At 42.0% G+C, this 16,721-nt stretch overlaps 1 protein-coding gene and 1 pseudogene across 1 annotated transcript; both read right to left on the bottom strand.

Annotated features, from left to right (window-relative positions):
* Positions 1 to 350: 350 nt before the first annotated feature.
* LOC117872766 lies at positions 351 to 1,572 on the bottom strand (annotated as a pseudogene).
* Positions 1,573 to 1,766: 194 nt separating this feature from the next.
* On the bottom strand, positions 1,767 to 14,061 carry LOC117872765 (carboxymethylenebutenolidase homolog). The gene is made up of 6 exons (XM_034761529.1): positions 13,887 to 14,061; positions 9,947 to 10,161; positions 7,088 to 7,195; positions 5,921 to 6,063; positions 4,703 to 4,794; positions 1,767 to 2,086 (listed from the first exon to the last, which is right to left on the bottom strand). The coding sequence occupies exons 2-6, from the start codon at positions 10,159 to 10,161 to the stop codon at positions 1,907 to 1,909; spliced, it is 738 nt and encodes a 245-aa protein (XP_034617420.1). The 5' UTR covers positions 13,887 to 14,061; the 3' UTR covers positions 1,767 to 1,906.
* Positions 14,062 to 16,721: the final 2,660 nt, after the last annotated feature.

A 16,721-nucleotide genomic window follows, 5' to 3' on the forward strand; every position in this document is an offset into this window, starting at 1 on the left:
ACTTCACAAGTGGAGAACCAGTGTTGACAGGGCCAATTCAATCAGGGTGGATGTAGTCCACTCCCAATAATAGATGAGGAGGTGTCAATTCCAGGAGAGGAAAAGCTGCTTCTGTAGTGAGCCAGCCACTCNTATTGGGAGTGGACTACATCCACCCTGATTGAATTGGCCCTGTCAACACTGGTTCTCCACTTGTGAAGTAACTCCCTGCTCTCCATGTGTCAGTATATAATGCCTGCATCTGTGACTTTCACTCTATGCATCCGAAGAAGTGAGGTTTTTACTCACGAAAGCTTATGCCCAAATAAATCTGTTAGTCTTTAAGGTGCCACCAGACTCCTTGTTGTTTGTGTAAGTGCAGTACCTGCCAAAGGTTTACAGCTTGTCACAGCATCACAGGGTGAGAGGGAGCCCAGATTGGTGGGACAGAGGGCTCGGCAGTACCCCAGTTCCAGGTTGCACCCTGGGGACACCATCACATCACCACCTTTTTTCATCGTTTCCCTAGATCTTGCAACAAGTTCATGGGACAAGGGACTTGATTAAACATTTTTAAAATACCCAGTTGTAGGACATTTATATTGACAGTAAGCAGAGAATAAATCATAATAGACTTTAAACATTTAATGTGCCTATTCATCAAGTAAGGCAAGAGCTCTCCTGTGGGTAAGTTAACAAAAACATTGTGTCAATGTAACATTAATATTGTACACTGAACCTATAGTATAAAGACACATACAATAAATGTTTTCATGAACAGTAGGTTCGGACTACATTTGTGTTACAATAAACCAAGCTTGCATTCCACCATCACATGGGGTTCTCCCATAACTTCACTCTGCGATGGGTCACTAAGAATATCCTCAAAACCAATGCATTCATCATTTCCTCTCAGTGTATCCAGCGCTATATTTGAGCTATGCAGAAACAGAAGACGTTAGAGCTGCTTTGAATTCCATTTGCAGCTTTAGAGGTGCATTGAGTCCTTGAATATTTCTCAATCGATAAATTCATTTTATCTTGGTTTAGCTGAAAATTTTTTTCTGACAGTTCCAAAGGATGGCTGGGCAAAAGTTCATGACCTCCAAATGTTCCACTAGCTGAAAACTCAGCAATTGGGATGCTATCCTTAAGCTGAGATCCAACTCCTCTGGAATTCATCTTGTCCCCCTCACACACAAACCGTCACTGCTTAACATTTATTGTATGTGTCTTTATACTATACTACAGGTTCAGTGTACAATATTAATATTACATTGACACAATGTTTTTGTTGATTAAACATCTTATCAGAAAGACAATAGCCTCAGCAGCACAGCAGCCCTAACACCATGCTGGCATTGGAGAATTAGTAAACGTTTGCTTCACCAGGAGTGGTACTAACTGCTGAGTCACTGATGCCACTTTCCTCGGAAGCCTCCCATCTAAATAATGTCCAAGCATAACCCTGTCTAGCGTAGAGCTGACGACACCACAGCCCAAGGTACTGCAGGATGGCTGTAGAGGAAATATTTTCTTAGTGCAGCCACATAACTGTCATTAGCTTTTATTACAATTGCTCATAAATATCAAGGGATATATTAACCCCTTAGATAGGGGTATATCTCAAAGCACATTGTTACAATCTTAAGATATGTAGGTCAGATTTCAAAACTTTTTTCTAAATTTAAGGTGTTATACACTTGAAAATATTTTGGCATCCACTTATTAAAGGACGTTCAAAAATACAAATAATTGTTAGAAAGTGTTACTGCTGAAAAGTAAATAAACAACTATTTATCTTTTTTAATCTTCTAATTAAATTTTAAATATTTTTATTTTTTCCAAAAATAAAATTACAATGTGCTCTAAAGTCTGCCTAACAAATTACTGGATTCTGTTTTACAGTCTAGCCGTATACTTTTTGTTAAAGGTATTTATTTAGCCAGTTGAGCATGTCCTTTCTTGCTTCTTCAATGTAAGGTTTATCTTGAGGGTTCATATCTTCTCTCTTGCGATGTACAAAACCATGAGTTTGTCCAGGGTAAATTTTAACTTTGTAATCAACTTTACAGTGTTGTTTTAGTTTCTGCTCCAGTAGGGTGACCTGTAACAGAACATCCTTCCATTAGTGACATTGATTTAACCTGTTATTTTTACCACTTTTCAGCTTGCCCATTATTTAGTTTCCTGAAAGATGTGATGTGTCCTCATCTCAGTGCCTTCTTTAGTAATATCACACTTGGGCCAGTCTAGATTTGTTACCCCAATTGTATTTTTATGGGCTTTCTTCTTCTAGTAAGAGGAGAAACCATCATTGAACTATGACTGTACAAAATTACACAAAATGTATAGGTAAGTGGAATAGCATCTTTAAAGGTCTCTGCAAAGATAAAAACACTTGTTTCCTGATGTGGGGCTTACTACCATGAGTAGTCCAGTTGGTAGCAAGCACTACAGAAAGTAGTAAGTAGTGGAGACTGGACCGAGAAATGGGACAAAACTAGAATTGCTTTGAATTTGTGTTTGGGCGGATGGAAGTTGCACAGATTCAAAGCTTGTGATTCTAACCTGCTCCTATGATTTTTAATGGAAAAAAACAAAAGTGGATGCAAGCCTGCAACATGCCTTCCTTTTGGCTCCTGCAGAGGCTACTCAGTTCCTTCCTACTATGGTTCTATACACTTTAAAAAACCCCAAATCTATATTTTGATCTGGAAAATACTGAGCACTGTGCCTATATAAGTGTTCTGGTTCCGATGGATCTGAAATGTTACAAGAAAAGCTTGCAGTATTTTAGTGTTGTTGAACCAGAGCCAAGCTTAAGCCTTGAACGTTAGCCTACATGGAATCCAGATCTGTCTAGTTTAGGGTGACCAGATGGCCTGATGTTATAAGGACAGTCCCGATTTTTGGGTCTTTTTCTTATATAGGCTCCTATTACCCCCTCACCCCGTCCTGATTTTTCACACTTCTTGTCTGGCCATCCTAGTCTAGTTACTAACAACGCCTTCAGATGATGAACAGGGTGGGGCTGGCAGCCATGGGTAGGAGGACCTGGGCCCACCCCACTCTACTGGGACCCAGCCCAGAAATCTAACAGTGGTGGAGGGTTCTGCCACTGAGTCAATGGGATCCAACTGAAACATGCTTACTCATGCTCCAGCAACAAAAACGGACTAAAGTCTAGTTTCTCTGGGATACTTCCTACCCCAGTCCAGGTGCAGGGCTCTGTAGTTCAAGGGTATGCCATCATCTCGGGATACAGGGCTGACAGCAGTCCTGGAAACTCCTATCAGGGGTTGGTCTCCTCTGGGGGTAGGGTCAGGGCTGGCTCCAGGCAACCAAGCACATGCTTGGGGAGGCACCTGGTAAGGGGCAGCCAATCTTGGGGTGGTGGGGGGCAGCGCGGCGTGGCATTCCGCGGGGGGGAGGTGCTCCGGCGGCACGGTGCGCGGCGGGGGGGCGGCGCAGTGCGCAGCGCTGGGGGGGGCGGGCTCCGGGGGCGTGGCGCATGGCGGGGGGGGCGGGGCGGGGGGCGGGGCGGGGGGGGGGGTTCCAGCGGCGCTTGGCGGGGGGGCTCGGCGGGGCGGTGCTTTTTTTGCTGCTTGGGGCAGCAAAAAAGTTAGAGCTGGCCCTGGGTAGGGTGCAGCACAGTGTTGATTCAGCTCCGGAGTTCTGCAGCTGGTTGGAAACATCTGCCTCCTTCCATGGCTCCAGACGAACTGAGCTGCAGGGCCCTCCTTCTATACTTCCTGCCACTCCCCTCTGCTTCAGGTACAAGGGGGTGGGGTTGGCCTAGCTTTGCCTGCCAAGGGGAGTGTAGTGGTCCCTGGAGCTCAGGCTTGGAGGGAGGCCACTCTGCCTGGCTACAGGGTTCATAATCAGCCCCTCTGTTTTCTTTCCACACATCTCTCAGCTTTGTCAATGAGACTACAGTAGTTAGTTTTCCCTTCCAGGGGAAAACTGCAAAATTGCCAGAAATATCTCCCCTGAAGGGAGGGAGCTCCAGCAGGAGGGAATGACTTGGAGGGGAATAGGGAATAAAAATGAAGAAGGGTACAGAGAGCTAGCTGCCCTGATGGAGGATGGATTTCCCTGAGGTAAACAGAGAACCTGGAGACCAGATCCTCAAGTGATATAAATCAGTACAGCCTCATCAGAGCTATTCTGACTTACACCAGAGGAGGATCTGACCCCAGCTGGTTGCAGGGCTTTTTGCTCTCTGATTGGAGTTCAGAAACTGTTTGAAAGCCTAGTGAAGAGGAGTGGCTCTCTTGGCCTTCGTGGGATGGAGAGCCTAGGAATGGTCAGCAGGAAGAAGAGGGAAAGCCTAGGAATGAGCTGTCCCTCTGCAACTGTTGACCCCAGTTGCACCAATTCAGGGTGTTGCCCTAATGTTGACTGTTTGCTCTGGCATTTTGATTAAGAAGGGTTTCATCTCCTGAGCCTGCTGAATGCCTTCCTTTAGACTCCGTCTACGGCTACTCACCTCTCTCCTACCATGACCCCCTTATTTTATAAAATCTATATTTAGAGATGCGAAACATTGACAGTATGCCTTTAAATAATTTGTGAGAACAATAACAAGCATTTCTATACCCTTTTTAAGAGGCAAGAAAGATACTAATTAATTTTCTAATTTCTCCGAACAAAATGTTATCTTATGAAATAAATGTTTAAAAAGCAATGAGGATATAAATGTTTTTGAAGGTGAACTTACTTGTTCAAGAGGGATGTAATCATCATTTTCACCAAAAATGAAGAATGTGGGGTGGAGCAAACTGTATCTATCCTCAAAGTACTTAATTACTCCTAGAAAAATTAAATACATTTAAAATGTTTAACCCTAGATCAAAACATGAAAGTTACAGATGGAGACATGGGATCTGAACTTCCTCTCTTCCAATGCTGGGGAAGTGAGGCTCCACATCCAGTGTCTTGGCCCAGCTCTATAACTGGTCTACCTGGACCTGCACTGGCAAAAAAAACATACACATATTTCCCCATCAGTGCAGTTCCACTAGTAACAACAATGGACAAGTCTGTGTTGTAGACAAGCAGTTTTACCACCGTGTTGTCTAACCTTGAGTTGGATGGCTAACCTACAACTTCCATCATTGATACCCCTGCTGGAGCTGTAGTGGTGGGGAATTACTGACCTGACTTTTGCCAGGGTAGACATACACTGCAACCCTGAACCCAAAGATCTGTGGGAACATCTGATTCAGGTCCTGTTCAAAATCCATACTTCATGGCTTGGATCAATCTTTTGTGAAAATTGTATGTATTACATTAAGCCTTGAGTGCATGCCTGGCATTTTGCCTCACTGAAAAAGCCTGCAGATCTAGTGTTGACACAGACCAAATGGTTGAGACACAGTTGTGCTGAATGTGATGTGCCTTTATCATCAGTTAGAAATGGTATAAGAATCAGCATGCTGTAGCAGACTATACAAAGTTGATTTCACGTTTTTTTCTGTTATGAAAGCTTCATAGATCTAGGGCTACAAAGATGCATATAAGCGTTCATAATTATATATACATGTATGATTTCAATTTAAATATATTCAGAAATATTAATACAAATCACTAGGCAATCTATATTGTATTTGTATTTTACTATTTATTTACATTTAAAGAACAATAAAAAATCCACAGAAAAAGCTCTACATGCTCTGACAATTAATTAGACGTACATTCACAAGTGATGACCACAGAGCAACAAAAATAATCATATGGAAATAATTAATTAACTTGGCTGACCAACAAATCAAAGCAGCAAAATGACCTTTTAAGGCCCCCAGGAAGTTGTCCCAACTTTCCCCATAATCCATAGCACATAAATTAAATTGCTATGGATCATATACAGTAATAGTTAAACTACATGCTATATTTATGTATGTGAGTCAGCTCAAGTTTACATGCATTTTAAACTTACCATATATGGCCACCCCAGTTTTTAATTCAGGATTTTTCAGCATCAAGTGATGTACAGCCGTTCCACCCCAGCAAAATCCAATGACACCGATCTTCTTTGCATTGCATTGCTCCTTTAGATACCTCAAGACAACATCAGCTTCCCTAACACATGTAAAGAAAGGTGAATTAAGGAATCTAATAGCACTCCCTGGAAAACTGGAAAGAAAATACAATTGGTTTATAAAATAGTCATTCTAATTTTGTTTAGGTTTTTAGTATGTTCTTGGAACACAACAACTCCAGAATTTAAACTGCAGTTTTGAAACATGAGTTGGCAACTATATGAAATACATGAATATTGAATGGAATTAGTTCATCCTAGAGAATAAAACAGCATAATGCACGAATAACATACTGAATGTGTAATGAGGTGCAATCAGAACAATCTTTTACTTTACATGTATTAGTGGTTAGAATTTTAATTGATTCTATATACACAAATACAGTTGGACAAAGGACCAGATTTCTTATCTTATCAATTAACATTAATAAAATTTAAGTGCAACCCATTCCAGAGAACATCATTTATGATCACATTATTAAAAATGATAGCTTGAACTGTTTCAAGGGAAGTAAACATTGCATGAAGTCAATACATTTTGAAAATGCTGAATGAAATTCAGCAGTGAAGTAATAGGTGTAAATGGTAAAAAAACAAGTTTAAGTGACTAGTAGAGTGACAGAGTAGTGTAACTTACGCTGATCTGGGACTTCATGGGTGTGCAATACAAATGTAAGTTACACTAGCTTGGTAGTCTTTGGTGACCCTAGGAACCATGGGGGCAGTGTGACCTAAGTTAAAGCAGGCTTCTCCTACTTTAACTTATCTTGCCGCCTTTTGATAGGCTTCCCCGCCTCCTTTCCTTCGATGGCTCCATCTCCACTCCTGACATGTATAAATTATAGTTGTTTAGCATACCTGCTAAATGTCACTACTTTGCCATTGACTCCACCATTTACATAACTACTAATTTGACCCACAGATTTCCATGGGATTTGTGCTTTCTTACTCCAAGCTGCATCTGGTCCATCATGTTTTAGGACTTGATCCTGGAGTCCTTACTAGGGCAAATCTCCTATCAATGAGAGCTATGTACACATGCAGTCTACTAAATATACATCTTACCTGTCTACCTTGCTGGCATCTCGAGTTTTCAGCCAGTCATTAAAGGTGGACCAGTCATCAGAAGGTTCCCAAGGTTTTTGTCCCACAAAGAAGTCTGGGCAGATGGCTCTATATGAAAAAGTAAAACAATTTTAGGTCCATAGAATAGCAATAAGGAATAATTATGGGACAGTCTGTGTATTTTAATGTGCATTCATTCTATTTATTCCATGATGATCACACACAATTATTATACAAATCTGTTCCCATTACTTGTCTAAATCTAATAAAATGATTTGAGAGAACTTCCAGAGCATGGCAGTTTACTTTGACCTATTAGACTTTGTTAATTAAGGACTCTGATGAGCTATCAGCTGTTATTAAAATACCCTAAGAACTGATTATCAGTTTTGCAGATATTCTACAATTCCCAAGAATATAAATTTGAGCTTGAAGTAATGTTAACCTAATATTGTGAGAATGAGTCAATGTTTTTATTATATTTCTGAATACAGTACTCTTACAGGGCCTGAGTCAGCACTTCATACTCAGGCAAAATTTTATTTTTTTTCTCTAGGACTTTTGCCATTATAAGTAATACTAATTAGGACCAACAAGTACAAGGCTGTTTAAAAGACACTACAGATATTTTAAATAATATCTCAGAAACTTGAAAAATCAGATGTTTGTTTTTGCTTTTCTTCTTTCCTTCTTTATGCATCTACACACTGGCTAATTATTGTAAGTAGGGCTGTCAGGCGATTAAAAAATTAATCGTGATTAATCGCACTGTTAAACAATAATATAATCCCATTTATTTAAATAGTTTTGGATATTTTCTACATTTTCAAATATATTATTTCAATTACAACACAGAATCCAAAGTGTACAGTGCTCACTTTATATTTATTTTTATTATAAATATTTGCACTGTAAAAAACAAAAGAAATAGTATTTTTCAATTCACCTAATACAGGTACTATAGTGCAATCTCTTTATCATGAAAGTTGAACTTACACGTGTAGAATTATGTACAAAAATAATTGCATTCAAAAATAAAACAATGTAAAACTTTAGAGCCTACAAGTTTACTCAGTCCTACTTCTTGTTCAGCCAATCGCTCAAACAAGTTTGTGAGAACAGGCATTCACATGGCACTATTGTAGCTGGTATTACAAGATACTTATGTGCCAGATGCACTAAAGAGTCATATATCTCTTCATGCTTCAACCACCATTCCAGAGGACATGCATCCGTGCTGATAACGAGTTCTGCTCGATAACCATCCAAAGCAGTGTGGACTGATGCATGTTCATTTTCATCATCTGAGTCAGATGCCATCAGCAGAAAGGTTGATTTTCTTTTTTGGTGGTTCGGGTTCTGTAGTTTCCACATCAGAGTGATGTTCTTTTAAGACTTTTGAAAGTATGCTCTACATCTTATCCCTCTCAGATTTTGGAAGGCACTTCAGACTCTAAAACCTTGGGTCGAGTGATGTAGCTATCTTTAAAAATCTCGCATTGGTACCTTTTTTGTGTTTTGTCAAATCTGCAATGAAAGTATTCTTAAAATGAACAACATGTGCTGGGACATCATCCGAGACTGCTATAACATGAAATATATGGCAAATGCAGGTAAAACAGAGTAGAAGACATACAATTCTCCCCCAAAGGAGTTTAGTTACAAATGTATTTAATGCATTATTTTTGTAACGAGCGTCATCAGCATGGAAGTATGTCCTCTGGAACGGTGGCCGAAGCATGAAGGAGCATATGAATGTTTAGCATATCTGGCATGTAAATACCTTGCAATAATGGCTACAAAAGTGCCATGCAAATGCCTGTTCTCACTTTCAGGTGACATTGTAAATAAGAAGCTGACAGCATTATCTCTGGTAAATGTAAACAAACTTGTTTGTCTTAACGATTGGCTGAACAAGAAGTAGGACTAAGTGGACTTATAGGCTCTAAAGTTTTACATTGTTTTGTTTTTGAATGCAGTTATGTAACAAAAAAAATCTAATTTGTAAGTTGCATTTACATGATAAAGAGCGGTGGTGGGCAACCTGCAGCCCACGGGCCACATGCAGCCTGTCAGGGTAGTCTGCTGGTGGGCTGCCAGACAGTTTGCTTACATTTGCATGGCTGCCCGCAGCTCCCAGTGGCCGCGGTTCATCCTTCCCAGCCAATGGGAACCGCAGGAAGCGGCAGCCGGCACGTCCCTGCAGCCTGCACCACTTCCCGTAGCACCCATTGGCCAGGAATGGCGAACAGCAGCCACTTGGAGCTCCGGGCGGCTGTGCAAATGTAAATTAACTGTTTGGCAGCCCACCAGCGGATTACCCTGACAGGCTGCAGGTTGCCCACCACTGATAAAGAGATTGCACTACAGTACTTGTATGAGGTAAACTGAAAAATACTATTTCTTTTGTTTGCCATTTTTACAGTGCAAATATTTGTAGTAAAAATAATATAAAGTGAGCACTGTCAATTTTGTATACTGTGTTGTAATTGAAATCAATATATTTAAAAATGTAGAAAAACATCAAACGTAATATATTTCAATTGGTATTCTACTGTTTAACAGTGCGATTAAAACTGCGATTAATCGCAATGAATTTATTTAATTGCCATTAATTTTTTTGAGTTCATCGCGTGAGATAACTGCAATTAATCGACAGCCCTAATTGTAAGGTTACTCACTAGTGATCAGCTACTTGCACTGTTTTAAAATTATGACATATGTCTTTAGAAAAAACACATGCTAGCAAAGTCTTTGAAATTCTTCATACGTGTGTGGTTTTTAAAAAAAGTCGATAACATTTTTGGCCTAGCAACTTTGACAATGTCTCTTTAGGAAGAAAACATTAAGATTGCTTACATGTATCCATTAGCTGCAAGCATATCAGCCATGTATCTGGTATTTGGGAGTTGCCATCCAAATATATCTTGAATCACAATCACAGCTTTTTCCGTGCTGGCAGATGGTTTGCAAACATACGCCTTGATGTGCTCAACTTGCACTTCATGCCCAAGGTCCCCATACTCAAACCTGTCTCCAATGTCACATGGGCAAGGTCTTGCTTCATTGGCCATCTGGGATACAAACATGGAAAGGACTAAAGATATTAAACTATTAATATTTAAGTACACACACAAAAAATGTCCGAATGCAATGTGGTAATGGCACCGTAAAATATGGAATCTATTAATAACGTTAGGCATATCATTGATTTTAGGCATGAACTTCTAATACTTGTCAAACAGCAGAGTTTTTGCTGTATTTCACAGAGAGCTTTAATTTGGTTACTTAGCATATATGTACTTGGGGGCAGGGAACCAGCTTTTTGATTTGTGTTTGCACAGCACCTAGGTTAATGGAGTCCTGGTCCATGACTAGGGTTCCTAGGTGCTTGTTAATACAAATAATAAAACAATGAACAAAATTAAGAATAATATCGCCCTAGATAAGATCATCACAAACTGCTGTTGTGATGTAATACGTTTTTTTCCTTCTTTTCTGTGATGTACTCAGTAACTCATAGTATAGATTAGTCTAGTAGTTTTAAAGTTTTGATATGTGACACAGTGCTTTGGAAGTGAATAACCTTTTATGTGCAAGTAAAGATACATTCATAGTTTTGATTAAACGTAAGACATTTTTATGGCAAGACTTAAAGCTATCTAAAACATTCTGTAACGGGCCCTTTCAGTTTAAAGAAGTTACACTGCTAAAGCAACGTCAACCCCAGGTGTTACAGGTACTTTGAAGAAAGGTGTTTATTTTATATATGGAATGTGATCAATAAGAACATACCTAACAAATATTTCACAAACTTTTTACGTATTATAAAAGTGATACATTCTGCCGGTATGGTATAAAGCTCGTGTGAAGTGAAAATCTTTAAGGTGAACAAAAATATTATAAGAATGAAGTGACCACAAGGCCTGGTTAACTGCTAATTAGCTATTATACAGAGAGAGGTCAGCATATACAAGTGACTCAAAGAGAGTAAAGAGAACAGAGCTGATACAGAGGTTTATACAGCTGTTTTGTCTTACTATTTCATTAAGTTAATGGCTACAGTCTACTAGTGTCTGACCAACCAAATGAATCAAATGACTTTATATTGCTGCAGAATGTTTCAAGTGATCCATATAAATCATTGCAGTGTGGACTGAATAGTTTACAAACTATTAAACAATGTGGAGAGATTTTACATAAAATTCAGTATGAACTTTAAAATGGACATGTTGCAAAGGCATAAGAGCACTGACAAAGAACATACCGCCTGGTACATAAAAGTAGATGTGTAAAGTTGACTACACTAAGTATGCTCATGGAAACCATCCTGTGGAGGCAGGTTGCTGACCAGGCCCTGGTATAGGATGGTCTAAATAGTTGTCTGTCCAAATGCAAAACTGAGGACAAAAAAGTCTGCATACCCATATGACCAGATGATTTACACAAATTGGTATGACCCAAGAGGTTTTGTACCTATGGACTTCAAATTCCAGTAACACAAACCACAAGCAGTGAACAGTTCCAAGAGCAAAAAACACAGCATTTGTTCTGTCTTTGGATGGTGAGAAGGCACAGGACTTGTACTCTGATAGACCACTTCAAAACTTAGTAAGAAGTATCAGTGGTATGTTGTTTGATTCACATCAGCTTTTCAAATGGAGAAATTCATTGGATTAACTCAACTCTCAATCAGAAACATGCCCTTCTGCTCACGGCAGGGGGGGTATGGGTAGAGAGAGTGCGGGGACCCCATCTTTGCTCCGTCCTGCCCCAATTCCACCACCTGCCCCCGCCTCTTCTCCGCCTCCTCCCCCGAGCACGCTGTGACTGCACTCCTCCCCCTCCCTCCCGGAGCGCTGGCAAACAGCAGTTCGGTGGCGGGGGAAGCACTGGGAGGGAGGGGAGGAGTGGGAACGCAGCACGCTGGGGGAGGAGGCAGAGAAGAGGTGGGGGAGAGGGAAGCTTGGCTGCCACTGGGTGCGAGACAGAGGCGGGGGGCGGAGAAGAGCTGGCGGGGCCTTGGACTGCAGCCCAAGCAGAGCGGGCCAGGCTGGGGCCCCTTTGGAGCCTGGGCCTGGCGCCATGGCACCAGTGATGCCATTGTAAACCCAGTACTGCCCTTCTGCCTGTCAGAGTTGGCAGCAACAAGGGTCGGGTTGAGTATCTAGGGGTTACTTTTCAATAACATAATGCAAAACCGGTTTGAGCCCCTGCCCAGTGACCTGGGACAATTACGTACCGCCCCCTGGGTGCCTCTAAGAGGCAATACTTCCCCTCTAACAAGCACAGAGTCTGAGTGTAGCAAAAGCCTTTTAATAACTGAGGGAAACAATGTGGCATTATGTTGGAGAAACACCAGAAACAGGATTCATAACACAAACCGTGAGCAAAAGATCCACCTCAAGTAAGTTGGGCAGTGTCCTTTTCCCCTCAGGGTCTTAAGTCCAGCAACCCAAAAGTCACGCAACTCACTGATGCTGTCCTTGGTCAGTGCAGCCCCAGAGTTCAGAAGTTCATCTGCAGAGCTCACCTCCCAGCATGGGTGAAAGGGAGGGAGGTATGGAGGCACCTTACACTCTCTGCTACTTGGGCCCTCAACAGCCATGCCTCTCTGTGGGGTTCTGCTCCAGTCCTTTCCGCTAGCTGTGCCTCTCCACCAGCCAGCCATGCCTCTCCGCTAGCAGTCCCACTAGCCATGCCTCTCTACCAGCCATCCACACCTCTCCTCTAGCCACTCACCAATATGTCTTCAGCCCCCACAACCAACCAACACAGCTCTCAGTGATTTCATCTCTTAGTAGGGGAGCCTCATGGCTAATGCACCTGGATAGCCTTCTTACTTCAGAACCACTAGCTCAGAGTAGGTTTAATGCGTAAACCTAGGTATCAGTGATTTCAGCTCCACAGCATGTAACAAAACTCTTACTTGAATATAAATTAGCTCTGTTATTACACAGTGGAGAGAAGAAGGGTCAAAGTGGTGTTTAGGGCCCTCAGACAGGCACCCATATTAAACACCACAACAACGCTACTACTCCTCAACTCACTGGGCTGTGGAACCCATGTCCTCTGCCTAGCAAGTGTTGCTTAGTTGAGGGTGAGTCCCTCAGTCATAAAATGCCAAGTATAGTTCTACTGTCCTTGATTCATATAACCAGGATAACAACCCTTTATTACTCCTGCCCCAATAACAAAGAGACTGGGGATCCCACAGCAGCCAAAGTGATCATTTGGGCAAGCACTCTCATCATGCTAGGCAGGATGGGTGTGCCCATGAAAAAGAGCTCGGCCCCTGAAGTCCTTTTCCACAGCTCAACACCAGGGTTTTAACAATGACTTAGTGACACGTCAAAAACACCTTTTAGCCTAGGGAAAGCATATCCTAAGTGTGACAGGAGACCAACATACTAAATCACACACCCCTACCACCCCTACATCTATCTACATCTGGAGCGGGGGGAGGGTTACAGAATGAGATTGTGAGGACTGAAATCAATTCAGGATTTCTTTGGTTTGTTTGGCCTGAATCACTGAAAAAGTTGCCCATGTTCCATAGTGTTTTCTGAAAAACAACTTACCCCACATACAATGTATTAGATATATATAAAGCAACTCAAAGTGAAAAGAAATTAGAGCAAAGCCTACACAAAACTTTTTTTTCATCTGAAATATCTCAATCTCCATTTCATTTCCCTGTATCATGGTGTTGTAGCCCTCTGAGTTTGTTTTTAAAACAGTAAATCATATGTACTTTGGAACTTTTCCCTCCACCTAAAATTGTAGATTAAATACTAACCTTTGGTGTCTTGTGCTTGGCTGAGCAGTTGATTCAGTTCTGTTGCTGTTTAAAAATACAGCAATTCTTTTCTTTGAGGGTAATTTATTTAAAGCTGTCCAACTTCAGGAAGAAGGAATGAGGCTGTTCAGGAAGACTGAACAAGTCCTGACAAGTTGTTTCACATTTGTCCTGACCCTGAACTTGTATTGCCAGATCTTAGTTAATGAATCACATTTTTATCTGCAAGACTTAACCGGGTGTGTATTCAGTTATTTTACCATTTCATTTTAAACAAAGGCTGTGCTGGTTCTAGGTTTATTTTTTGGCTTAGTCACAAGATTGACATGTTTTGTAATACAGTGTACAATCCATACACCATTTCTCTAAATATACGGCCTGATTTTTCTTTTATTTACTTTGGTATCATTGTTGAATTGAGGAGAGATACTCCTGATTTACACTAGAGTAACTGAAGGCAAAATAAGACTAATAGAGATATATCTATTTCCCTCCTGGATAAAAATGTGTGGGAGTCGTGCCCATCAATCCTCACTGTACCACATACAGATGTACCATGACACTATACGTAGATTGTACCATTTCCCATGTATGAAAAGGCAGTGAGCATTATCTGAAGACTTGGGGAGAGGGTCACAATCCTCACAGTGGGAAGGGTCCCCTGGCACACACCAGCAGTAAGTAGAGAATGCCTCTGAGCAAACAGGGGAGGGGCAACTGAGGAGGTAGGTTCTCTTACCAACTTCACTGGCTTTTCTCAATGGTGGTAGCACATCAAACTCAAACTCCTCCTTGCTTCCAAGGCCCCTACCTCATGCAATCTCTGACTTGGTTTCTTTTCAAGCCCCCCCCCCCACTCCCTGCCTTTCCAATTAGGATGAAAGAAAATAGGGCCTGAAAGAAAGATATTGTGACACTCTACACCCTGGGGGAGCACCCTGTAACCCCCATATTCATCATTTGTATATAATTGTGATATTGCATATAAAGCATGGCAAGTGAGGTATCATGGGAAAGGTTATGAATTGCAGAAACCCACTGTTCCATCTAAATGTGTATATCATTAAAGCATATGAAGTTATGATAATTGTGTTGTATGGTTGCCACTAAAATATGCTGTGGGTTTGGAAAGCGCCCAGATACTAGCACCCCAAAAATAATAACCGGAGGGTAACCAATGCCTGAGTGGGTGTCGAACAACCATCAACAGCCATTGTCCAGCTAGGGAGTTACAATTCAATAATTCACGTACACAAGGCCACACCAGAGGAGTTGCTTATCCTTTCCTGGTGACTCAGCAATGCCCACTAGACATTCCTTGACATATGTTCTCCAAGCACATGGACTAAACATATAAAACAGAACACAGGGGGCACAGACTTCGTCCTTTCTCTTCTCTCCCACCTATGCTGAAGGCAACAAGAATGCTGGAGCTGAAGAGACTGATCCCCATGCTAAGAGAGAAAAGCTTTATATGAAAGACTGTAACCAAACGGCAGTATCAGGTGGGGTGAGAAAAACTGCGTAATCTAGAGGTTACCCTATCTAATAGGGTTGAGAGTTTAGACTCTATGCTTATATTTTATTTTGGTAACCACTCTGACTTTTTTGCCTATCACTTAAAATTTATCTTTTGTAATCAATAAACTTATTTTAATATTTAGTTAGCTTGCCCGAAATACTTGGTAAATCTGCTCTGGTTTACAAAGGCTGATGTATATCCACTTTCCATTATGAAGTGGTGAACCAATTAATGAACTTGCATTGCTCAAGAAAGGGTCTTGAGCAGTGCAAGATGGTGTATTCCTGAGGTACAAGGCTGGGAGCTAGGGGGGGATTTGTCTGGTGCCTTTCTCTGTGTGATTCATGAGTGGCTCTGGGAGCATTCATGCAATTTAACTGGGCATGGGGCTCCACATGCAGGTGTACTGAGCTAAGTTCCCTATAAGCTGCGCAGCCATGCAGCAGCCTATTACGTGCCATAGAGGAGCTGCGGGAATGTGCCCGGACGGTACCTGCCACGGCTGGGGGAGGGGCACCCCTCCCCTGGACCTAACCCCAGCCCTGGACCTACCGCAGCCAGGGGAGGGGCACCTATCCTGCAGCCCCAGGTGCTGCTGTGGGGAGAGAGGGGTGGGAGGAGTCCTCGCTCCCTGCCATAGCCCCGGGGAAGCCTGCTCCCCAAACCTCTCATCCCCAGCTGGAGCCCTCATACCTCTGCACTCCAACCCTCAGCCCGAGCCCTGAGCCCCCTCCCACACTTCAAACCCCTCCGCCCCAGCCCCACCACATGAATTTTGTTATGTGCATCAATATGGAAGTGATGTGTCACACATCACCTCCATATTGGTGCATATAACAAAATTAATTCCGCACATGATGGGAAAAATTAGAGGGAACACTGGTACTGAGTGGTAACAGCACCTGGAGGAGTTTGCTGCTTGCCACCAGCAAGGCATTGTGAGAGACAACCCAGAATAGTGAGAAAAAGGGCACAGTAGTCCCAAAGTCCTAGGTTTCACCTCAGGGTTCCTATCACATATACTTATAGCCCTTTCACCTATCCTTTGTCTGCCTTGTTTATTTGGACTGTAAACTCTTTGGGTGCGTCTCCACTGCAACTGGGAGCATGCCTCCCAGCCTGGGTAGACAGAAACACCCCAGCTCTGCTTGAGCTAGCATGCTAAAAATATCAGTGGATGTTGTGGCACAGGCAGAAGATCAGACTAGCCACCCAAGTACAAGCCTACCCAACCCCCTAGGTCCAAGTTCGGGTGGCTAGCTCATGCTGCCACCTGTGCCACAACAGCCACACTGCTATTTTTAGTGCTCTAG

The sequence above is a fragment of the Trachemys scripta genome, chromosome 2 (genome assembly GCF_013100865.1).
Source record: "Trachemys scripta elegans isolate TJP31775 chromosome 2, CAS_Tse_1.0, whole genome shotgun sequence".
In the NCBI taxonomy this organism is placed as follows: domain Eukaryota; kingdom Metazoa; phylum Chordata; order Testudines; family Emydidae; genus Trachemys; species Trachemys scripta.

Bases quoted from the DNA above. Each gene is read 5' to 3' on its own strand.
- LOC117872765 (XM_034761529.1), bottom strand. From the start codon at position 10,161: ATGGCCAATGAAGCAAGACCTTGCCCATGTGACATTGGAGACAGGTTT. The intron at 7,196-9,946 runs GTAAGCAATCTT...TTTTTCATATAG, and splicing joins CTTGCAGCTAATGGATACAT to AGCCATCTGCCCAGACTTCT. The intron at 4,795-5,920 runs GTAAGTTTAAAA...TAATTTTTCTAG, and splicing joins AACTGGGGTGGCCATATATG to GAGTAATTAAGTACTTTGAG.